The sequence below is a fragment of the Oncorhynchus kisutch genome, linkage group LG3 (assembly GCF_002021735.2).
Source record: "Oncorhynchus kisutch isolate 150728-3 linkage group LG3, Okis_V2, whole genome shotgun sequence".
In the NCBI taxonomy this organism is placed as follows: domain Eukaryota; kingdom Metazoa; phylum Chordata; class Actinopteri; order Salmoniformes; family Salmonidae; genus Oncorhynchus; species Oncorhynchus kisutch.
Genome location: NC_034176.2, coordinates 33,376,876 through 33,401,873, shown reverse-complemented (window position 1 = coordinate 33,401,873; position 24,998 = coordinate 33,376,876). Strand labels below are relative to the sequence as shown.

The 24,998-nt window shown below is 45.9% G+C and overlaps 1 protein-coding gene across 4 annotated transcripts; it reads right to left on the bottom strand.

Annotated features, from left to right (window-relative positions):
• Positions 1-1,156: 1,156 nt before the first annotated feature.
• Positions 1,157-24,503, bottom strand: LOC109881240 (histone-lysine N-methyltransferase NSD3). Of its 4 annotated transcripts, none has more exons than XM_020473396.2 (24): positions 24,178-24,503; positions 20,958-22,021; positions 20,478-20,637; positions 20,215-20,369; positions 18,187-18,810; positions 17,930-18,077; positions 17,705-17,805; positions 17,514-17,559; positions 17,249-17,379; positions 17,021-17,146; positions 15,402-15,528; positions 14,506-14,709; positions 14,167-14,346; positions 11,620-11,766; positions 9,611-9,767; positions 9,023-9,225; positions 8,686-8,798; positions 8,083-8,229; positions 7,883-8,005; positions 5,523-5,639; positions 3,872-4,013; positions 3,649-3,755; positions 1,979-2,183; positions 1,157-1,890 (listed from the first exon to the last, which is right to left on the bottom strand). In XM_020473396.2, exons 2-24 carry the CDS (start codon positions 21,975-21,977, stop codon positions 1,610-1,612), a joined length of 4,764 nt encoding a protein of 1,587 aa, XP_020328985.1. In that variant the 5' UTR covers positions 21,978-22,021; positions 24,178-24,503; the 3' UTR covers positions 1,157-1,609. The 4 variants fall into 4 exon arrangements, with proteins under 4 accessions (XP_020328985.1, XP_020329010.1, XP_020329002.1 ...); XM_020473421.2 differs by having other exon boundaries at positions 11,620-11,643; XM_020473413.2 differs by having other exon boundaries at positions 17,930-18,074.
• Between the last annotated feature and the right edge of the window lie 495 nt (positions 24,504-24,998).

Below are 24,998 nucleotides of genomic sequence, written 5' to 3'. Positions count from 1 at the left end.
CGGAAAATGTCAAGAACTTTGAACGTTTCTTCAAGTGCAGTCGCAAAAACTCTCAAGCGATGAAACTGGCTGTCATGAGGACCGCCACAGGAAAGGAAGACCCAGAGTTACCAGCCTCAGAGATTGCAGCCCAAATAAATGCTTCACAGAGTTCAAGTAACAGGCACATCTCAACATCAACTGTTCAGAGGAGACTGTGTGAATCAAGAATTCATGGTAAAATTGCTGCAAAGAAATCACTACTAAAGGACATCAATAAGAAGAACATGTTTGCTTGGGTCAAGAAACATGAGCAATGGACATTAGACCGGTGGAAATCTGTCCTTTGGTCTAATGTGGCCAAATTTGAGATTTTTGGTTCCAACCGGTGCGTCTTCGTGAGACGCAGAGTAGGTGGACGGATTATCTCCGCATGTGTGGTCACCACTGTGAAGCATGGAGGAGGTGGTGTGATGGTGCTTCTGCAGCGATATATGCAATCCCATCTGGTTTGCGCTTATTGGGACTATTTGTTTTTCAACAGGACAATCACCCAACACATCTCCAGGCTGTGTAATAAGGAGAGTGGTGGAGTGCTGCATCAGATGACCTGGCCTCCACAATCACCCAACCTCAACCCAATTGAGATGGTTTCGGATTAGTTGGGCCGCATAGTGAAAGAAAAGCAGCCAACAAGTGCTCAGCATATGTGGGAACTACTTCAAGACTATTGGAAAATCATTCCTCATGAAGCTGGTTGAGAGAATGCCAAGAGTGTGCAAAGTTGTCATCAAGGCAAAAGGTGGCTACTTTGAAGAATAAAATATAAAATATATTTTGATATGTTTCAACTTTATTACTTACTACATGAATAAGTGTTTCCAAACTTTGACTGGTACTATATATATTCATAAGTGTATAAAAAACAGGTATAAGGAATGTCGGAATATAGTGTGATCCTGAAAATTGCACAAATCTATTTTCTTCTCGTTGTGAAAGGAGAGCCAGATAGGGATTGATGGATCATGTCTGGAGTGATGAGGGTGGTAGGAGTGTTGGGCCTGACTCTGCTGGCTCACCAACACACAGCAAAGCCTTCTGGGAATGTGAAGCAGCCCCTGGCAACAGGCCACTAGCAACCCCAGTACACAGGAAGTAAACAAAGAGAAAAGCAGCATGTTGGAAAAAGGTTTAAACCCCCTCTCCATCCCCCTCACGGAGTTCTTCAAAGTGCCGGTAACCAATGACATAACACTGAGAATCCATACTTGTAGAAATGACAGAATCACACTGAAGTGGTGAAACAAACACTGATTATTTGGGGTGATGCGTGGCACACCTCTCCATCTCCCCTTGCCCTCTCCTCCACTCCCAATATCCTTAGATAGAGGAGCTCTGCTCCGCTCTCTGACATAGAACCACTGACTACTCACACCAAGTCTGCGCCTGTCAGTCCTTCGGTCTGTCAGTCATTCTGTCCAGCCCATGGGAATATCAGGTGTAACTGTTGGCTGCAGTTCTGGTCTCTTTCATTTTATGGCACATCTCTAATCACACCCTATTCCCCATAGGTATAGTGCTCCATTTCTAGTGCACTATTTTAGGGAAAAGGGTGTGATTTGAGACAGCTTTACTCTCGGTCCTGCTGGCTGGGCTCCTCCTCGGGGTCCTCTGGCTCTTCTTTGATACTGACCGTACCAGGGTGGTGTGTGTGAGTATGTGGGAGGTTGGCGTTGGAGCCCAGGGGGCTGAGGGGGTTGTGATTGGAGCAGCAGGGGCGACCCTCCAGGGTAGAGGGGGTGAGAACTCCCCCCTCATGTTGCCGGCAGAAGGAGCGAGGGCAGAAGTCACAGAGGGATGAGGCTGGGACACCACACACACTGCAATCATGCCATGGGCACTCCCAACGACCTACACACACACAGAGAGAGAAGATTATTAACGTATAGACACACACACACCCCACACACCCCCACCCCCACACACCCCCACAGCGTACCATATGGGGGTTTGGTGAGGTTGAGACACAGCAGGTGATAAGCTTTAGGACAGTCCTTCTTGTCACATTTGACCAGCTCCCCTCCCTCTCCGCAGCAGAAACAGAAGTACTCATGTGTGCGTCTCCCTTCTGGTCGCAGCTTACGCTTCTTGGGCTTCAGCTTAGCGTTCCTCGCCTTCTCCTCCTTCTCCATCACCACTGCACTCTGACAGACAGAAAAACAATGTCATAAAACAATCGGCTCAGATGATAATTTTTTATGGTGTGACTATTATTATTAGTTTTGTTATAATGGGGGCGTGGGGTTAAAAAGGTACAATATAGAAATTAATATAATTCATATTTTGTTTGTATTCACCTGTTGGCTGCCATCTTTTTAAGGTACATAAATACAAAGCAGTGATCATTATGATCATATTGCAGAGTTAAACTCATACATTTAGTATGTAAAGGAAAATAAACTAAAAGTGAGTCTCTCATCCCAATCCTGCTTATCACTCATGGAGTGGTGCTTTCCGGCGCTCAACATTCCTTCCAACCGCTCCGCTAAAAACCTCTCCTCACTTAAAGCACGAAAACATTGCAGCTCCAAATGAGATCCATTCATTAAAATCACCATTTAACCAACACCATCTATTTTTGTGACTACCTGGACCTACCATTTGGTTTTGAAGTAGCCTATGGAAACCAAACCATATGATTTGAATGAAAAGTATTTGAATAAACAGGAAAAGGTGAATGTAAGAAGCGCTCATCATTTCGAATAGGCTACATGTCGTAGTAAACAACAAACACTAAATAGGGACATTAAGAGCTTAAATAAATCAAATAAAAATATGATGGTTGAAATTCTTATCTATCATTATGATTACATATTTTGTTTGGCACAGTTTGTACAAATAGTTGTGTAGCTGTGTTTCTCGGAGCATTACTGATATCAAGACAGCTGGAACGTTTGATAGGACCATTTAGGCCTTTCAAATTCTGAGAGAGAATAGCTAGTGTTGCCATTGTTTTTCAGACAGGAATGTTAAATTAATTGTATAATTGTTAGCTTTACAGTTGATAAGCCCATGGGTGTGTAACAAAAAGCAGGACCCACAGGGAAACTCACCCATCGGACGTTCCCACCCAGAACCCCCCCCCACGTCTCTGCCCCCAGACTCTCCATCTCTGGCTCCCCCGTCCTGCACTATCATTAGTGGCAGCCTTACACATGGAGTCTCTTAAGCTGCATATTTTTTTAGGACTTGAGGTATTATAAAAAAATAATAAAGTGAAACAAAATAATTACAAATGTTACAGTTCAGTTAGCAGACTTGATGAATTGAGAAAAATAGATTTTTTTTTTTACAGATATCTAAGCCTAAAAAGTCAAATAGGATACTGTAGGTGTAGGAACAACAGCCCTTAATCCATTGTCATAGTTTATTATTAGCAATATGGTTTATATGACCTTCTGAGAAGAGACATTCTGACAATTTACCTTGTTAAAATAGAGAGAGAAGAGTTACAAGCCTTGTTAGGCCAGCTTCTATAGTTCTATACAACATTGAAGACAAACCATGGACAGAAGGGTTCTGCTAAGGTGGGACACCAGAAACATGTTACTTGATTCCTACATGATTCTGTCATAATAAGGAGAGAGAGAATGTGGGTGTGTCCCGTACCGTAGGCCGCACCCCCAGGAAGCCAGAGCAGTTCTCAGCTCCACAGTGACACGACGACCTTCTATTCCCCACCAAGTCCAGGTTATAGTTAAACGTCAACTCAGTGCCTGCAGAACACATACAATTTTAGTTAAATGTCAGCTCTGTTTCTGCAGGAGAGATGAGATTGATCAGAGAGATCAATCGCCAAAATTACAGAACATGTGCGTGTCGATCTCCTCACCAGCCTCTATGTCACACAAGGTGAAGAGCCCTATCCGTACATCTCCATTGACGGTCCATTTCTGCGTCTCACAGTTGGGGCTGCAACTGTGGTTAATGAAGCGAGAGGAGTTCCCTTTGGGCCCCGCATCTATCACCCGGTCCTGAGGAAAACACACACACACTATGAACACTACTGAAAAGAGAGTGATTCATACACATACTATGGTGCATTCGGAAAGTATTCAGACCCCTTGACTTTCTCCACATTGTTAGTTTACAGCCTTATTCTAAAATTGATTAAATTGTTTTTCCCCCTCATCAATCTACACACGATACCCCATAATGACAAAGCAAAAACAGGTTATACATTTTTGCAAATGTATTCAAAATAAAAATAAAAATATATAATTTACATTAGTATTCAGACCCTCTACTCAGGACTTTGTTGAAGCACCTTTGGCAGCGATTACAGTCTTGAGTCTTCTTGGGTATGATGCTACAAGCTTGGCATACTTGTATTTGGGGAGTTTCTCCCATTCTTCTCTGCAGATCCTCTCTTAGGGCTGTTGTACTGTTGGAAGGCGAACCTTTTGCCCGCAGTCTGAGGTCCTGAGCACACTGGAGGAGGTTTTCATCAAGGATCTCTCTGTACTTTGCTCCACTCATCTTTCCCTCGATCCTGACTAGTCGCCCAGTCCCTGTTGCTGAAAAACATTCCCACAGCATGATGCTGACATCACCATGCTTCACCGTAGGGATGGTATTGGCCAGGTGATGAGCTGTGCCTGGTTTTCTCCAGACGTGACGCTTGGCATTCAGGCCAAAGAGTTCAATCTTGGTTTCATCAGACCAGTGAATCTTGTTTCTCATGGTCAGAGATTCCTTTAGGTGCCTTTTTGGTGGAGTGCTGCAGAGAAGAAGATTGACTTTCTGGAAGATTCTCCCATCTCCACAGAGAAACTCTGGAGCTCTGTCAGAGTGACCATCGGGTTCTTGGTCACCTCACCAACCAAGGTCCTTCTCCCCCGATTGCGCAGTTTAGCCAGGCTGCTAGCTCTAGAAAGAATCTTGGTGGTTCCAAACGTCTTCTATTTAAGAATGATGGTGGCCACTGTGTTCTCAGGGACCTTCAATGCAGAAATGTTTTGGTACCCTACCCCAGATCTGTGCCTCAACACAATCCTGTTCTTGGAGCAATTCCTTTGACCTCATGGCATGGCTTTGCTCTGACATGCACTGTCAACTGTGGGATCTTATAGACATGTTTGTGCCTTTCCAAATAATGTCCAATCAATTTAATTTACCACAGGTGAACTCCAATCAAGTTGTAGAAACATCTCAAAGATGATCAATGGAACAGGATGCACCTGAGCTCAATTTAGAGTCATAGCAAAGGGTTTGAATACTGATGTAAATAAGTTATTTCTGTTTTTATTTTTGAATACATTTGCAAACATTTCTAAAAAACAGTTTTCACTTTGTCACTATGGGGTAGTGTGTAGATTGATGAGGAATTGTTTTAATTTAATCCATTTTAGAATAAGGCTGCAATTTAACAAAGGGGGCTGAATACATTCAGAATGCACTGTATGTATTACTGGTCATGAGGTGGAGAGGTCAAGTAAAGGAGGCCATTTCAGACTGTTGGGACACAGCCTGTACGTCGTTACCTTGGTGAGGGTGAGCATGTAGAAGTCAGTCACACGGTTCTCATGAGCGTGTTTGATTCGCTGCTGGCACTCTTCTGAATCTATCACCTCTCCCACGTACTCTGTCACAAAATCTCCCTGCGGAAGAGACACAGACATAAGATATATTACTTACAACAAAACATACCCCTGGTATATATAAAAAAACACATATTATGCAGATGTTATCGCCGGTGCAGCGAAATGCTTATGTTTCTAGCACCAACAAAGCAGTTATACCTAACATTACACACAAATCTCCAAAATAAAAAGAAAGGAATGAAGAAATATCAGAATGAGAAATGTCAGAGTCCGGAATATAAATATATATGATGGTGTGTATAGACATGGACAGTATATGAATAGAAAATGTGTGTACAGTTGTAGTCATACAGGATGAGAGACTGGATGAGAGACTATGTGTATAGTGTACACATATGAAGTGTGTAAAACAGTATGTGAACATTATTAAAGTGACCAGTGTTGAATGACTATGTACATAGGGCAGCATGCTCTGAGGTGCAGGGTAGAGTACCGGGTGGTAGCTGGCTACTAACAGTGACTAAGTTCAGGGCAGGGTACTGGGCAGAGGCTGGTCAGCGGTGTCTATTTAACAGTCTGATGGCCTGGAGATAGAAGCTGTTTTTCAGTCTTTTTGTCCCAGAAATGATGCACATGTACCACCTCTGCCTTCTAGATGGTGGCAGGGTGAACAGGCCATGGCTCGGGTGGCGGATGTCCTTGATGATATTTTTGGCCATCCTGTGACACCGGGTGCTATCGATGTCCTGGAGGGCAGGGAGTGTGCTCCTGGTGATGTGTTGGACTGACCACAGCGCCCTCTGGAGAGCCCTCCGGTTGCAGGTGGTGCAATTGCCATACCAGGGGGTGATGCAGCATTGAGGACGTCCTGGCAGGCTGTATCACCGCCTGGTATGGCAATTGCACCATCTGCAACCGGAGGGCTCTCCAGAGGGCGCTGTGGTCAGTCCAACACATCACCAGGGGCACACTCCCTACCCTCCAGGACATCGATAGCACCCGGTGTCACAGGAAGGCAAAGAAGATCATCAAGAACTTCCTCAATGCTGCATCTGTAGAAGTGTGTGAGGGATTTACGGGCCAAGCCAAATTTCTTCATCCTCCTGAGTTTCAAGAGGCGCCGCTGCGCCGCCTTCACCACACTGTCTGTGTGGATGGACAGTTTCAGGTTGTCAGTGATGTGCATGCCAAGGAACTAGAAGATTTTCACCCTCTCCACTGCGGCCCCGTCGATGTGGATGGTGGCATGATCTCGCTTTTGTTTCCTTGAAGTCCACGATTAGCTACTTGGTTTTGTTGACTTTGCAGTAGAGGTTACTTTCCTGGCACCTCTCCGCCAGGGCCTCACCTAATCCCTGTAGGCTGTGTCGTCATTGTTGGTAATCAGGCCTACCACGGTCGTGTCGTCTGAAAACTTGATGATTTGAGTTGAAAACGTGAGCAGTCACGCAGTCATGTGTGAACAGGCAGTACAGGAGGGCTACCGTGTTAAGGATCAGCATGGGGGAGGTGTTGTTGCCTACCTTCACCACCTGGGGTCAGTCCATCAGGAAGTCCAGGACCCAGTTGCACAGGGCGGGGTTCAGACCCAGGGCCCTATGGCGTCGAAGGCTGAGCTGTAGTTGATGAACAGCATTATTACATAGAGATTCCTCTTGTCCAGATGGGATAGTGCAGTGCGATGGCGTCATCAATGGATCTGGTGTATGCAAATTGTAGTGTGTCTTGGGTGTCAGGAAAGGTGGAGGTGATATGTTCCTTAACTAGCCTCTCAAAGCACTTCATGAAGACAGAAGTGAGTGCTACGGGGCGATGGTCATTTAGTTCAGTTACCTTTGCTTTCTTAGGTACAGGAACAATGGCGGATATCTTGAAGCAAGTGGGGACAACTGTCTGTGATACGGAGATATTGAATATGTCCATAAACACTCCAGCCAGCTGGTCTGCACATGCTCTGAGGACACGGCTTGGGATGCCGCCTGGGCCGGCAGCCTTGCGAGGTTTAGCACGCTTGAATGTCTTCCTCACATCAGCCTCGAAGGACGAGAGCTCACAGTCCTCTTGAGCGGCGGTTATTAACAATAATCTCTGATCTATACACAACACAGGCTCGCTTCCATTTTGGTCTCCAGCCCTCACCCTGTTCCTATATGAAAGGTCTGGATAGGTACAAACAATATGAAAGGCTAGGTGGAGCCTTCACAGTGTTGCTAATATCAGTTAACACCTAAAGATTAGGGGCTAAGGAAAGAAATAGAGCTGGGCCCCATACTACATCCACCCCAGCGCCCCTCACTTACCTTCCTGAGGGCCTGGTTGGTCTTGAGGCCCCAGCCACAACCCTCTGTTTTGATGACCTCTGTCTCGGAGTACAGACGTTTAGAGAAGCATTGGTTCTCACAGCTATCACCTGTCGGACACACCTAGGACAGGAGAACAGGGCTGATTTAACCTCTGCGCACGCATGCACGCACGCACACACACATACACACACACCAACCTGCGGGTGACACTCGTACTGCAGCATGCGGTTGAGACACTGGGAGTCCAGGCTGCAGGGGTGTTCGTCCGTGGGCTTACAGTTGCATCGTGGGATTTCAGACAGGTCGGCTATGTGCACCTGCACCTTCCCCACCGGCTTGTTGGACTGAAAGAGACATGACAACAATGTGTCAGCGAGGACACACCAAGACTCAGACTAACATACAAGGTCCCATATGAGAACTAAAGGTCTCATTCAGCTAAAAGAGACAATTCTCAGTTTGCTTGGCAAAGCAAGACTTTGTATTTATTATGGATTCCCAGTAGCTGCTGCCAATGTAGCAGCTACTCTTCCTGGATTCCAGCTAAATTAAGGCAGTTATATACCATTTTAAAAACATAATGCACTTCACAACAGATTAAGTGTGTGACCTCAGGTCATTACTCTACAACACAAAATACATGTATACGTGTGTGTATAGTGCGCATGTTATCATGTGTGTGTATATGCGTGTAACTTCCTGTGTGTGCACACGTGTGTCTCTTCACAGCCCCAGAAGATTTGTAGGGAAGGTATATGTTTGCAGGGTAGGGCTGTATACAGTATGACTGGATGCATTACCTTGATGAACTTGTAAGGCGGTGGTTTGCGTGAGTTGCGTTCCTGCTCTAGGGCCTCCCTGCTCTCCCTCTGTGCCTTGAGTTCCTGGAACCTACGAGCAGCCTCCTCCAGAGCTGACACACACACACACACACACACACGGAAGGGATGAAATGACCTTCTGCCTGTCTCACACATACTCAGGGATCAGGCACTAGCATATCCCTCAAGAACCAACAGAGCCCAGAGCCCAGAATAGAGCCCAGAACAGAGCCCAGAGCCCAGAATAGAGCCCAGAGCCCAGAACAGAGCCCAGAGCCCAGAACAGAGCCCAGAATAGAGCCCAAGGTGGCCTCACCTTTCTTGAACGTCTTGTTGATGTTGATTTGGCCCGTGACAGGGGTCTTGTCGTTCTCTACGTAGGGAAACACACGGCCCTGGTTGATCCAGTAGTAGTCATGGGAACCAAAGAAGAAGACTGGGAAGGCTCCGATGTCGTGGCGGAGCGTCTGGATGTTGGGGGGCACCAGGCGAGGGTTACAGATCTCCGCTGGCCACCACCTGATGGGGACAGACAGGAGACGTGAGGAAAGAAGGAGCGCTGAACAGTCCATAAGATACAGCTAAAGCCAAACCTCTGATTGTAAAACAAGTTTCTGAAATACATGAACCCTTCGTAGTGTACAGTAACATGCCACTCTCATCCCGTTTCTGCATCCGACAACAGTAATGTTGTTTCCACATATTCCCGAGTTGTGTTGTTCCTCGTCTGTAGCTTCACATTAAATATACTCTCAGTAATATAAAGGGTAAACACCATTGGTGTTTATCCATTCAATTAATGGGAGAATATTTAGAGTGTGCAACTATCATTATCATTTTACATATGTTTACTATACCATTAGCCAGCACCTCTCCAAGAGCTTTTGTGTGTGCATCAACTCACCGGTAGTTTCCCAGTTTGACCCAGACGATCTGTTTGTAGTGGGGTTTCCTTCCTGATCTACACTCCCTGCAGGACCACGCCCCCTCTGGCATCGCCATCTCCAAACACTCTGGGTGGAACGACGCCGGGCACAACGCACAGCACAGCAGCTTCTCTCCTGCACGGGGGTGGGTGTGTGTGTATATAGAGAAAAGAGCAGCACAGGGTTAGAGAACATACTTCGACACCTGGACAATAGGGGCCACCACACTCTAAACCTTATCCTTAGGCATGCCAGTCATTCAACCCCTTCACTATACACTGTGAGTAATGCTATGCCCAAGCAGAGAGGAAGAAGCGAAGCAAGAGGGTTTACTGTATGGAGGCCAATGAGTGTCAAATTTGATCAACAAAATATATAATTGCTCATTTTCTACATGAGGATTATTTGATCAAGTTTCGTAATGGTTAGGTTGCTAGGAATGCACTGATATGTGGACACGTGGCATTTCGGCAAAAAAAAAAAAAAAAGACTATTGGAGTGTTCTGTTCTTCACTCGCGTATCTGCCCTCATCAGCTAGAATGGTCCCACCTGATCTCACCTCCTCCTGACTGCCTTCCATCTTTGAGGACATGTCTTTCCATTGTTAGAGCGGTCACTCGACCATCTTGTCAATACAACAGAAATGATTTGGGCCAAGTAAGTAATATTGTCTTCCAGAGAGTTGGAAGAGCCATTGTGACATTGCTTACACTCATAAGCTCCTTTCATATGTATGGTATATGTCTAAGGATAGATATTTATTTTGACCTGGACCATCAAATGGGCCTGAAGTTGCCCTTTTCCAAAGGATTCACAAAGGTGGAATAACTTGTAACTCCCACAGCATAATAACGTTTGCTTTATCTATTGAAAACTATGCTGTTGTGGAAACCATTTTGATAAGAGAGTGGTCTTCATATTACTGCTGTCCTCTGCTTTTTCCTTAGCAGTCAGTCAACAATGGTGTAATGGAATGTCTGACAGGCAGGTTTAGAGTACCAGGCCCCTTGTACAATCACCACACATGCAATAGCACCGATGATAATACAAATCAGCAAATAAATATTAAGTTAAAAAAGAAGAAAAAGAAGAAAAAGAATGACCAAAATATAAGAGGAACGGCACAAAGCTGACATGCACTCCTTCTTGTAAAGGGGGTGGTTCCACTTCTCTGCAACACTATACATACCCCAGACAGTCTTCATGGAATCTCACTTAAACATGTGTTTGTGGAAGTGTTTTAAATGTCAAATGAATAACATCATTGATGAGTAATAATTCCCATTGCATGTCAACCAGAACCTTAACACAGCAAGTCAGGACCGCCACAAACATCCGATCGCGGTAAAGGCTGATCGCGGTAAAGGCTGATCGCGGTAAAGGCTGATCGCGGTACAGTGAGAGCAGCAGAGAAGCGAGGGACAATTATTTTCATTCAAAAACAGAAGTGAGCAGTTAGAAAAAGTAACTTTGTTTTACAGATTACGGACAAGCTCAAAGTGCTGAAGCAGAGAAGCTGTGTTCCTCCAGCAGCAACAAGACCCCCCCCCCCCCCTCATACAGACAGGGCGTAAAATAACCCTGTAAGACAGGTCATCGCTCTTTTCATCCCTCTTTCACAATTCTGATGACGAAACCAAATGTTGTGTTATGTTAGTGTGCTGAGGTCCGCTTATACAAATCCCCTTTTGTGTTTGTATTGGAGAGTCACATTCCACAGCTTCAGAGATGAGCTTTGCTCACTTTTAATGCCGTTAACACTTTGTCAGTGTGGTTCTCGGCTGAACCAGTGCATGTTAGGGTCCCTGAAAGTTTATTTTAAGCCCTGCTGTAGCGTTAATGGCAGCAGATTGTATGTTGACACGCTAGAGGCAGAACAAAGCAATAAGGAGGAACATCAAATCAACTGTGGGGAGTATAGACACATTCAAACACATACACACGCACCAGTGGGAAAAGGGAGAGAGAGTAAAACAGTTCGGTTACCTTTCCCAATATTCTTTTTGGTAGCTGACGAAGAAGAGGGAATCATAGGTAATTTCAACTCAGCACGATTTGACTCAGTCAGAAGGTAGTGGGACTTATAGGCATATGAACTTAATATGGTGTCAGTAAGGTCCTGCACTAACAGTCCTACACAAGACACACAGGAAGAGACTGGGTGAGCCGTAATCAGACTACAGTACCCATGATTCCACAGGAGAAAAAGAACACATACACTGTTAGAACACATAAACGAGAGAGAAACAGAGGAGTAAAAGTAAACTAAAGAGTCGTCCAACAGAACACTCCGGTTATAAGAATCAACTGCTTTTAGTAACCATGGAGACCAAAATATTTCTACACATACGATGTACTCTGCAATCAAATCAGTTAGAAAAGTCTAATCATCCAATACAGGTGTATTTCTTGTAAGAGGAGTGCTCTGTAAAAGCACAGATCTAAAGTGTCTTCAGAAACCCTCAACCTTTTCCACATTTGTTGTATTACAGCCTGAAATTAAAATGGATGAAGTTGAAATTGTGTGTCACTGGCTTAGACACAATACCCCATAATATCAAAGTAGAATAATGTTTTCAGAAATGTTTACAAAAATGTCTTAAGTCATTAAGTATTCAACCCCTTTGTTATTGCTAGCCTAAATAAGTTCAGGAGTAAACATTTTCTCAACAAGTCACAGAATAAGTTGCATTAACTCACTCTGTGTGCAATAATAGTGTTTAACACAACTTTTTTAATGACTACTTGATCTCTGTACCCGACACATACAATTATCTGTAAGGATCCTCAGTCAAGCAATTCATTTCAAACACAGATTCAACCACAAAGAACAGGGACGTTTTCCAGTGCTTCTCAAAGAAGGGCACCTATTGGTAGATAAAATAAATCTGACATTGAATATCCCTTTCAGCATGATGAAGTTATTAATTACACTTTGCATGGTGTTTCAAAATATACCCAGGCACTACAAAGACACAGCTGTCCTTCCTAACTCAGTTGTCGGAGAGGAAGGAAACCGCTCAGGGATTTCACCATGAGGCCAATGGTGACTTTAAAACAGTTACAGAGTTTGATGTCTGTGAAAGGAGAAAACTGAGGATGGATCAACAAATTAGTAGTTACTCCACAATACTAACTTAAATGACAGAGGGAAAATAAGGAAGCCTGTAAAGAAAACAAATATTCCAAAACCTGCATCCTGTTTGCACTTCTCCTGAATACAAAGCGTTATGTTTGGGGGAAATCCAACACAACACATCACGGAGTACCACTCAATATTTTCAAGCTTGATGGTGGCTGCATCATGATATGGGTCTGCTTGTCATTGGCAAAGACTACAGAGTTTTTTAGGATAAAAATACATGGAATAAAGCTAAGCACAGGCAACATCCGAGAGGAAAACCTAGTTTAGTCTACTTTCCAACAGACACTGGGAAACAAATTCACCTTTCAGCAGGACAATAATATCTAAAACACAAGGCCAAATATACTCCGGAGTTGCTTACCAAGACGACATTGAATGTTCCTGAGTGGCCTAGTTAGTTTTGACTTAAATCTACTTGAAAATCTATGGCAAGACTTGAAAATGGCTGTCTAGCAATGATCAACAACCAACTTGACAAAGCTTGAAGGGGTGTGAATACTTATGTAAATGAGATATTTCTGTATTTAATTTTCAGTACATTTGCAAATATGTCTGAAAACATGTTTTTACTTTGTCATTATGGGGTATTGTGTGTCGATGGGTTGAGATTTTTTTAAATTGTTAATCCATTTTAAATTCAGGCTGTAACACAACGTGGAATAAGTCAAGGGGTATGAATACTTTCTAAAGGCACTGCCACATCAGGTACAACAGAGACAACAGTAATGGTCAAATGTCACAAATACATTTACAAACAGGAGAATGCATCGTAACTATCATGCAGGTTGAATGAATCTCCATCTCAACTAGACAAAGTTAGACATCCAGTTCTTTGCATAGCCACGTTCACGCTACACTTAGCCCAGGGCTAACAGCCACCTTTCCCTGGGATAGGAGACTGTGGTTTTGAGGACTACTGAGGAGCACTGAGTTGAGAAAGATCAGCCAGCACCAGTAGTCTCCTCAGCTAAGCCTCCACACAAATCAATTACCACTAGGGGGGTAAACAAAGTTTGAATGATAAGAGAAGACTGGATTAGAGGGGTTCAGATTCAGAGAGCGAGAGGGGGGGGGGGGGGTCTGGCTAACCCTTACACCTGAGCAGAAGGAGTTGGAGCTAGGGCTCTATTCACTCAAACACTGTGTCCAGAAGTCTCAGGGGCAGGACAAAGCCACATCCCTCTCTACTGCTTCTCCTTCTGTCCTCCAGTCAAACATTTTGAAGCCACGGGGCTGAAGCTGGAAGCTCCCCTTCGGGAGACAGTGGCTCAGGCGCCCTGGTCAAAAGTAGTGCACTATATAGGGAATAGGGTGCTATTTGGGACACAGAAGGTGAGTGAGTCAGGGTGGGTCCCTACAGGAGGTCTAAGGTGGGAGATAGAGCTTACCTCGGGCACAGAGGAAACACCAGTTCACATTGACGGGTGAGGAGAGGAGGCCGTTCTTCTTGGCAATGCCATGGCTGCTGCAGATCATGATGTGGTGGGTGAGGACCATGCTACCCGCTGCCACGCAGCTGTCCCCTGTATGGTACGCAACAGGGCAGCGCAGACAACGCATCATACGCCCTGGGTGGGGAGAGGAAGGAGAGATGAGTGTTAGACAAAGAGAGACTAACACCTGCAGTATGTGAGGGACCATGTCAAAAGCCTGAAGTGGCTTCCGTTCCATTCCGTTCCTCTCCTCATCTCCTCTCATTCATCTGGACCGGTGTTCTGACTCCCTACCTTGGGTGGCTTGGTGCAGGTCTCTCTCCAGACAGCAGGTGGCGCAGGTATGCTGGGGGCAGCGGAACCCCCCTCCCGTACCACTCCCCACGGTGCCAGGGAGTTTACGCACGCAGTCGTCATGGTAATACCTCCCGCAGCCAACCACTGAGCAGCGCAACACCTCCCCTCCCCCTGCCTTACAGCTGAAACACAAGTGAGAGCCTAGAGAGCGCAAGAGAGAGAGGGCAGAGCGAGAGAGAGAGGGCAGAGCGAGAGAGAGAGAGGGCAGAGCGAGAGAGAGAGGGCAGAGCGAGCGAGAAAGCGGGAGGGGGCAGAGCGAGAAAGCGGGAGGGGGCAGAGCGAGAAAGCGGGAGGGAGAGCGAGAAAGCGGGAGGGGGCAGAGCGAGAAAGCGGGAGGGGGCAGAGCGAGAAAGCGGGAGGGGGCAGAGCGAGAAAGCGGGAGGGGGCAGAGCGAGAAAGCGGGAGGGGGCAGAGCGAGAAAGCGGGAGGGGGCAGAGCGAGAAAGCCAGAGGGGGCAGACAGAGAGAGAGAGAGTGTGTGTACAGAGGGGTGAGAAAAAGGCAAATGCCAGTCTACTCTTCATTCCTCCATCAGAGAAATCTCTCATGTCTGCCGGGTTGAAATCACACAGAAAGATTTGTCTGTAGGGTAATTTACATAATCAGGGCTTAAGCCGTCTTCTCTGTTCACACCCATAGCTTCATCAGAATTCACAAAGTTGAAGGACGTGCCCTGGAATAACTTAAATAATCCTTTCAACCATTTCAGCCAACATGATACTGTAAAGATGAAAGGAGCAATCAAAGAGAACTTGTCTAATGGTAGTGTAGGTCTAGTAATGATTAGGATGTAAATGCATCGTGTATGTGTTGCGACATTCTGCCATGTCTCACCGTTTCTACATTCCAGACAGGTAAACTTGCCCTCAGGTACGGAGGCGAGACCCAGGCACTCCAGATGGAACAGCCGACAGCAGTCTCCCTCACACGACACCAGACCCTCTCCATACACCTCACAGATCTACACATAGAGGAAGATATAGAAACACGCAACCCTCTCCATACAGAACAAAAATATGAATGCAATATGTAAAGTGTTGGAGAATTCATCATGTTAATTTCTCTACCATAAGCCGTCTCCAACTTTGTTTCAGAGAATTTGGCGGTACGTCCAACTGGCCTCAAAACCGCAGACTACATGTAACCATGCCCGTCCAGGACCTCCACATCCGGCTTCTTCACCTGCGATATCGTCTGAGACCAGCCACCCAGACAGCTGATGAAACTGTGGGTTTGCACAACTGAAGGATTTCTGCACAAACTGTCAGAAACCATCTCAGGGAAGCTCATCTGCATGCTTGTCATCCTCAACAGGGTCTTGAACTGCAGTTCGTCGTAACCGGTTTCAGTGGGCAAATTCTCACCTTCGATGGCCACTGGCACGCTGGAGAAATGTGCTCTTCACAGATGAATCCAGGTTTGAACTGTATCGGGCAGATGGCAGACAGCGTGTATGGCGTTGTGTGGGAAAGTGGTTTGCTGATGTCAACGTTGTGAACAGAGTTATGGTATGGGCAGGCACAAGCTACAGACACACACAACTGCATTTTATCGGTGGCAAATTTGAATGCAGAGATACCTTAATGAGATCACGAGGCCCATTGTCGTGCCTTTCATCCGCCGTCATCACCATGTTTCAGTATTTTTACCTTTATTTAACTAGGCAAGTCAGTTAAGAACACATTCTTATTTTCAATGACGGCCTAGGAACAGTGGGTTAACTGCCTGTTCAGGGGCAGAACGACAGATTTGTACCTTGTCAGCTCTGGGGTTTGAACTTGCAACCTTCCGGTTACTATTCCAACGCTCTAACCACTAGGCTACCCTGCCGCCCCAATAATGCACGGCCCCATGTCGCAAGGATCTGTGCACAATTCCAGGAAGCTGAAAATGTCCCAGTTCTTCTTCTGGCCTGCATACTCACCAGACATCACCCAATGAGCATGTTTGGGATCCTCTGGGTTGACAGCGTGTTCCAGTTCCCGCCAATATCCAGCAACTTCGCACAGCCATTGAAGAGGAGTGGGACAACATTCCACAGGCCACAATCAACAGCCTGATCAACTCCATCAGAAGTAGATGAGTTGCGCTGCATGAAGCTGGTCACACCAGATACTGACCGGTTTTCTGATACACTTCCCCACCTTTTTATTTTTAAAGGTATCTGTGACCAACAGATGCATATCTGTATTCCTAGTCATGTGAAATCCATAGATTCCATTAGGGCCTAATTTATTTATTTCAAATGACTGATTTCCTTATATGAACTGTAACTCAGTAAAATCTTTGAAATTGTTGCATGTTGCATTTCAATATTAGTTCAGTGTATATTTCTTTGGCTTTCTTCTAAAATGATCACAGAGAGCAGAGAGAGGGGAAGAGAGAAAATGAGGTGACAAGACAGAAGAGGAGAAAGGATGAGGGGATAGGAGAGGCGGCCTGCAGTGGTGTACCTGGCAGACAGTGTCTATCTTGGCTGTGCTGCTTCCTTGTCTGGAAAGACTGGAGTCCACTGACTGGCTGTCTGACTCGTCCGCATCTGCAGCCGCTGGACTGTCCAAACTCTTCCCAAACAGACTCTACACAAGAGAGAGCATGAGTGGGTGGGCTTTGTGTGTGTGTATGCACCTTGCGGTCATTTAGCCTTCTAAAGTCAGGGTCTGAGGTGTGTTTGTGTTTACCTGCGGGTCGTTCAGGCCTCTAGAGTCAGAGTCGGATGTGTCTCTGTACTGAGAGGAGGCCATCTCTACGTCTGTGGAGGCTCTGCTGCGTTTCTTCAGAGGCTTACAGGCATCTGAGATCTCACTGGCTCCTACACACCACACCACAGGTTAACACACACCTCCACACTGCTTCCCTTTTTATGACCCAACACGTTAAACAAAGCTAGCATGCTTAGAGCAGGATGGGAAAGAGAGAGTCATAGGACAGAGTTGGAGTCGCTACCTTTCTGTGAGCCTGTTCTCAGAGTGGTCTCAGGAGCCATCTCACCCTGCAGGGAGAGAGAGGAAGCGAGAGATGGATGTTTCAGATCGCTCCGTTAAATTGTGATCCTCCTCTAGAGAAGTGAGTGACAGAACCACCAGTTTGGTTAACATTACAGAGGGGAACAGTAAGTGGTATTAGCAGGTTGGTACCTGCTCCTTTTTGGTCTTCTTTTTGGGGACGGGCTCACAGCCTTTCTCTGACTCTGATCTGCTCCTCACTGACCTGCGCTGCTGCTTACGCTCTTGAGAACCTACCGGAAGGAGATACCTGGTTAAACAACTCTGCTCTGTGGGGAACACATTCCCACCAACAGAATATCAGTTACACCAGTTATCACCAGAAGACCCAGAAAACGTGCATACACACGTACATACCTGGCGGGGTGCTGTGCTGAGACCCAGGACAGGAGGTGTGCTGTGCTGCTTCCTGGTCACTTCTCTCCTCCCTGTCCTCTTTCTCCTCTCCCTCATCTCTCTTCTCCTCCTCGTCTGGACTGGGTTCTGGTTTAACTCCACAGCCCTGCTGGAGACAAAAAATCCACTTAGAAACAATGTTTCAATTCAGTTTAGAGCAACAACAACATTCACCACCATTGTCAACTAGGGCGTCTAGACCAGTAGAGAGCACCCACCTCTGGTGAGCAGTATCCCAGGTCAGCCTGTCGGCCTTCTCCCTCCTCCCTCTCCGCCTCTCTCTCCCTCTCTCGCCGTGGTGAGGGCAGGGCTTTCCTCTGCAGAAGAGGCCACACTTGGTCACACTTGGTGATCTCCACATTTAGTTTCTTCATGGTAATGGAAAGAGGCAGCAACTTCCTGGCAGCGGCTGTCTTCCAGGCCCGTACAGGGGCAGGGGACTCCTGGGTTCCCCCGGCCTTAGACAGGGCCTCCCGAGCTGGGGGGCTGGGCTGTCCAGGGTCCCGGCTCTGGTCTTTCTCTGAGGTCTGGGGGTCGGCTGGGTCGTCTGCATTAGGAACACTACACTGCCTACGAGGCTGTCTTCTGGACGGCTCCGCCCGGTCCGGTGATGTCACTGCTACTTCTTCTTTCTTACTTGTTGCGATAGAAGGACGTTGGGTGCGACCGGCCGCCCTGGTGGGGGTCTTCTTGATGGGGGGAGGAGCATTGGGGTCGGGGTCGACGTAGATGAAGGTGTAGTTGTCGATACGTTCCTGCTGAGTCATCAGGAAGGCATCCTCGGCATGGCCGACGCCCACCTCCCACTGAGCACGCTCTCTCTGGGGGAAGGGCTTCATCAGCTGACACAAACACACACATTTTATTAACATTTTGAAGACACTCTTATCAAGTCAGCGCACTCAACTAAGTTTAGTAGGCCCTTTCTTCGATATAGCCGAAAACAGCAAAACATAATCACTACACCAGCTTAATCCCATACATACCCATTACATGACCTACAATCCCATATACCGTACATATGTACACAACTACACAAATCTCATGTCCAACATCACTACTCTGGACGGCTCTGACTTAGAATACGTGGACAACTACAAATACTTAGGTGTCTGGTTAGACTGTAAACTCTCCTTCCAGACCCATATCAAACATCTCCAATCCAAAGTTAAATCTAGAATTGGCTTCCTATTTCGCAACAAAGCATCCTTCACTCATGCTGCCAAACATACCCTTGTAAAACTGACCATCCTACCAATCCTCGACTTTGGCGATGTCATTTACAAAATAGCCTCCAATACCCTACTCAACAAATTGGATGCAGTCTATCACAGTGCAATCCGATTTATCACCAAAGCCCCATATACTACCCACCATTGCGACCTGTACGCTCTCGTTGGCTGGCCCTCGCTTCATACTCGTCGCCAAACCCACTGGCTCCATGTCATCTACAAGACCCTGCTAGGTAAAGTCCCCCCTTATCTCAGCTCGCTGGTCACCATAGCATCTCCCACCTGTAGCACACGCTCCAGCAGGTATATCTCTCTAGTCACCCCCAAAACCAATTCTTTCTTTGGCCGCCTCTCCTTCCAGTTCTCTGCTGCCAATGACTGGAACGAACTACAAAAATCTCTGAAACTGGGAACACTTATCTCCCTCACTAGCTTTAAGCACCAACTGTCAGAGCAGCTCACAGATTACTGCACCTGTACATAGCCCACCTATAATTTAGCCCAAACAACTACCTCTTTCCCAACTGTATTTAATTTTTATTTATTTATTTATTTTGCTCCTTTGCACCCCATTATTTTTATTTCTACTTTGCACATTCTTCCATTGCAAAACTACCATTCCAGTATTTTACTTGCTATATTGTATTTACTTTGCCATCATGGCCTTTTTTGCCTTTACCTCCCTTCTCACCTCATTTGCTCACATTGTATATAGACTTGTTTATACTGCATTATTGACTGTATGTTTGTTTTTACTCCATGTGTAACTCTGTGTCGTTTTATCTGTCGAACTGCTTTGCTTTATCTTGGCCAGGTCGCAATTGTAAATGAGAACTTGTTCTCAACTTGCCTACCTGGTTAAATAAAGGTAAAATAAATAAAATAAATAAATAAAAAATGTTTGGAGAAAAGTCATGGTGTGAGCTTCGAAACAGGCTAGACCTTCGCCCATTAAACCGGTGCAAAGAGTGTGAGGGGGGTATACTGTCAGGCCATGCAGTGCTGTGTCTCTACCTTGTGTCTCTCTGCGGTGTTGGTAGTCTTGCGTAGTGTCTCAGCCTGCAGCTCATCAAACTGGTGCTCTCCCTGGTACATGACCACCCTCTTCTCATGGACCCAGGCCCGCTCCGCCACGCTGCCAAAGAACTGCACATGGTACTCCCTGTGACCTGGAGGTCCAGGAAGAACACAGACAGACGGCGGTTAGAGGCTTTTAAACAGTTATCTTTACAGGTTCTGGACACCTGGAAGAAGACATGAGTCTAATTATTTTTTACCCCGGGTGTTGATGCGTGTGTGGACGTTCATCTGGGGGTCACAGGAGACCATGCAGGGCCACCAGGGGTAGGTGCCCACCTTGGCCCACACCAGGTCCCCCACCTCGTGGTCCTTACAGCAGCCTGTACCGGTTATCACTGTAGGGTACTGCTTCTGGACCTACAGTACAGGGGGAGAAAAAACACACTCAGTTAGTGACAGGAGTCATGCCCAACCCCCAAGACACTTTCTGTAGATCTAAAAGAATCAGATGGGTGTAAGCAATAATACATATTTTTCATGAATTTTTATCTTATTAACACTTTGTTCTAGCTAGCTATTTGTGTAGGTAGCTATCAAGTAAACACAATGATATAGATGTGTTTGATCAGATGTCTGAAGTCTGAAACTGTTGAAACAGTTACTCGTTTAGTACTGAACAGTGACTCAATTTAACTGGATGACCTTAACCGAGAGACTAGCAGCAAATCAACACATACCTTAGGTGTCTCGGGCTCTGCTTTGATGGGGGTCTTCTGTGGCTTCTCTGTCTGCCCCACAGGCAGCTCCTGTGGTTGGGTCTGGGCCGGGGTGTGAGTCTGGAGCTGTAGCTGCGTCTGGATGTCCCTGGCCTGCCCTACAGTGCCCTCTTGTAGCTGCTCCTGGTCCTGCCCTTCTTCTTGCTCCCTGACGGTCTTTTTCCTCTTCTCCTTCTTCCTCTCGTGTCTGCGGTGGCTCTGGGAGGCCTCGCTGGCCTGGGACTCCTGCAGCAGATCTCCACACAACGCAGACTCAAACAGCTCCCTCCCGTTCTGGTACGTCTTTATGATCTTTAGCTTGATCTCTGGAGAGCTGGTTTTCTTCAGGACCCCGATGGAGGGAGCAGAGGGGGTGTGAGAAGGGTGAGAGGGGGGGGTGCTGTCCAGCAGGGACAGGGGAGGGCTGGTGGAGGGCAGGAGTAACGGGGGAGGAGGGAGCACATGGGACATGCGGTGAGGTGGCGGGTTGAGGTGGTGTTGGGAGGGCAGGGGTGGAGGGCTGTGTGGGTGAAGTTGAGGGTGGTAGTGATGAGAATGGTGGTGGTGAGGGTGATGGAGGTGGGGGTGGTGTGAAGGTGGAGGAGATATAGGGGAGGGGGATCTCTCCTGGAGGACAGGGGCCCTCAGGACCGTTCCCTCCCCAGGCATGAGGCAGTGTTCGCCATAGCCCCGGATGGCCCCGTAGCCATTGGCCGAGCCGTTGGGGAACTGGGGGTACATGGAGAACTTGGCCTGGGGCTCGTACAGGCCCAGCCCAGCGGGGTAACCATTGGAGACCGGTGGCATGTCTTCGGAGGCAGAGGGCGGGTAGGAGAACTCTGCCTCCAGGGCAGCGTCGTAGGAGGGGGCTCCGTCCTCGCCCGCATCGCTGCCGGTGTCGTAGGCGCCCTCCTGTCGGATGTTGGCTGAGTCAATGAGCTGAGGGGGTTGCTGAATTGTATTTCCCATGATCCCTTGCATGAAAGAGAAGGAGAAATCCATTGTTGTGCTCCTGCATCCTTAACTGTCCTTTTCTCTGGCTGGACCTGGAGGATGACCAAGATATAGGACAGGGGTTGATATGATGTTAAGGGGACATGGAGAGGATGATGACTGAAAGACAACATAATCAGATCTACAACTGTGCATCTCTCTTTTTTTGATAAGGTAAGAACATTTAATCAATCATCACAGTCAGAGAAATAAAGTGACATACAGTATGACAACTATACTGTCTATTCTAATCTAATCCTACTGGTAAGGAAAGACAGACTGTTCTGAGGAGAGCTTGTGCTATATCCCCTTCCTACATTAAATAATGAAACTGATCTCCAGTTTTACATACTAGAAATCTCTAGTCTTTCCCATAATAAGATCTAAGTGGTCCCTGCACAGTGTGCACTGAATTTAAAAAAAGGTCTGCTGAATGCTTCGCTGTTGCCCATGTTTTTTTCTCTCATTCACGTGTGCTTATACTCAACTGATAAATGTTCATGTACAGATGACCAAAATGTTGATCATCACGCTAGCTATGAGAAAAAATGTCTTAAAGACATACAGGCCTACAAAATCTGTCATTACAGATTTTTGTCTCAAAACCCCTGTTGAGCTAGCTTGTCTACCCCTCGGGGAGACCACAGTTTTGGGAAACACTGAGTGAGCTAGGCTGCCATGGACATCTCTGGGGACACAGTATCTCTGTGTAATGTCTATCTAATGTTATAGATCCCTGCCAGTTGTGTAGAGCCAACCTCAAGTGTGCCAATGGCTGTGTTTACACAAGTAGCCCAATTCTGATCTTTTGCCCAATTATTGGCAAAGGAGCTGATCTGATTGGTCAAAAGACCAATTAGTGGAAAAAGATCCAAATTATAGGCTGCCTGTAGCCAAAGAGTTCAACTCATCACTCAGACACCAGACAATTATCAGCTCTGAACAACTCATAAGGAATGGATTGCTTGGTAATGGGCAATGTTGTGGTTATTCAAAAATAGACCTCTGTTGTAGTTATTCTGACCCCGTGACCTGATCAGGAAAAACCATTTCATGATAGCCTATATGGGTACACTACAGTGACAGCCTACAGTATCAAGAGTTTTTCCCTGGTCAGTTCAAACAATACAAATAGACTGCGTGGACCTAATAAATGCATTTGTTTTTGCCTCTGCCAAAATAGGGAAAATCCTTCAAATCACTTTTAAAGAAATCCTATTGTTAGATCTTAAAACATCACCAATCAATGCAATGTACTATTACAGTATAGGCAAGCACTAAGCATTTCACCCAGAAGTCAAACTGCTCTGGGTGTAAAGGTGTGACAGGGTAGCCTAAGAACCAAGATGACCATGCCCTGGCTGAGATAGAAAGAAGTACAGTGATAATGCATGAATATATGGATTCCGAAATTGAACAGTGTCATATTGAAATAGAAAATTGAAAGTGTCATAACTTTGTTATATGCACAAAACAACCTTGAATCGATGTCCTTTTTGGTGTAGACTAAACCTTGATTTGATTCAGATTAAGCAGCCTTTAATGCCATTCTCAAGGTGATATACGGGAAAACAACTTATTAATGTGTATCACAGCTGCTGGATGAGAATATAAAGTTAATGTAGATCACGCAGTCCAGCTTTGCATACACGAATTGAGACACCGTACCACTGGGGTCATTTTATTGAGGAAAACGAAGCACAGACAGACTGAAATATCGTTACATTGTTTCACTGAGTGATTGAACTGCATCATTATTAGCCGTGCTGTGCATCGTTCTGATGCTATGTGTTAAGTTAGCTAGCGTGGCTAGCTTGCATGAACACTGGCAAATCAAATATAATGTTCCTTGTCAATATAAAAACACGTATCAAACGCCGAGATGATGTGCTTGTATTCTGACACGTCCGCAATGTTAACACATTGATTTGTTGCCATTTCAATACAATCCAGACGACTAGAAACACGATGGCAAACGAAGCTATACATTGTTACCAATATGGCTGCCATTGCACCTTTAAACAAAATTGTCTACCGTGAATATACACATCAATCATTCGTTTGAAAAAAACGAGGATATAACAATACCCTAAATCTACACGACTAAATGTACCGCTACGATAATGACAGCAAGCTGATTATCAACAAGAGAGAGAACGTAGAACGAAATGCTGAGTCGCGAGATGTAGTAAAATAAAAATGCCAATACCTTCAGCGTGTCCCATTCTAAACACATACACCAGATATCTGCGCTTCTTTGAGCAATTTACAAAAAGAGATCAAATAAAAAAATATTCGGACAGAGTGCAGGCCTCCCCGTTTCTAACGCAATTCGTTAATAGGGCCAATTTACAGCCACTGCTCGGTCCCCAAGTCTTGTCTATTGGCTGTAGAACCTAAGGGGGCCTAGTATTTTGCGGAACCTTGGTGGGAATTATGTATAAATCTCGCCCCTTCTGTATTTTAATTTCGCTTGCTCCCTCTTCCTCTAGCTGTAACAAAATCACCCTGCTTTGGGCCTTGTCTAACTCGCTCAGCGCCAAATCACACGCTCTCGATTGGCGGGGGGTCACACAACCAGGCGCACATCGGGATGTGTAGTTCCATTCCATAGGAGAAAAGCAGCAGCTTACAAATATATGTAGGTCTACAAAGAAACAAGGAAAAATAAAATGCAGTGAAATATAAGCAAATATTTTAATAATCTAGCCTAGGTTAGGTTGATTATGCCAATTCATGGTGAAAATACATCAATTATAAGAGACTACAAATGTTTATTAAACAACCGATGTCGGTTGATGATAATATGGTAGCGGCAGGTAGCACCTATCAATTATTGCGTGAATGGATAATTGGTCTTATAAGGGCCCAGGAAGCTCTGTGGTTTCCTAAACCAATAGAGTTGTATAGAGATTGCAGTATTGTATCTCTACCGTGATGGTGTCTGTGAGCGCGCGGGCAGCTCTATTGAGGCCATCTCTACTTTGAAGTAGTCAATTTTCTTCTTCTACAAATTCTATGTAGTGATGG

Bases quoted from the DNA above. Each gene is read 5' to 3' on its own strand.
- LOC109881240 (XM_020473396.2), bottom strand. From the start codon at position 21,977: ATGGATTTCTCCTTCTCTTTCATGCAAGGGATCATGGGAAATACAATT. The intron at 18,078-18,186 runs GTGGGTGCTCTC...TTTTGTCTCCAG, and splicing joins TGGGATACTGCTCACCAGAG to CAGGGCTGTGGAGTTAAACC. The intron at 8,799-9,022 runs GTGAGGCCACCT...TGTGTGTGTCAG, and splicing joins CAACAAGACGTTCAAGAAAG to CTCTGGAGGAGGCTGCTCGT.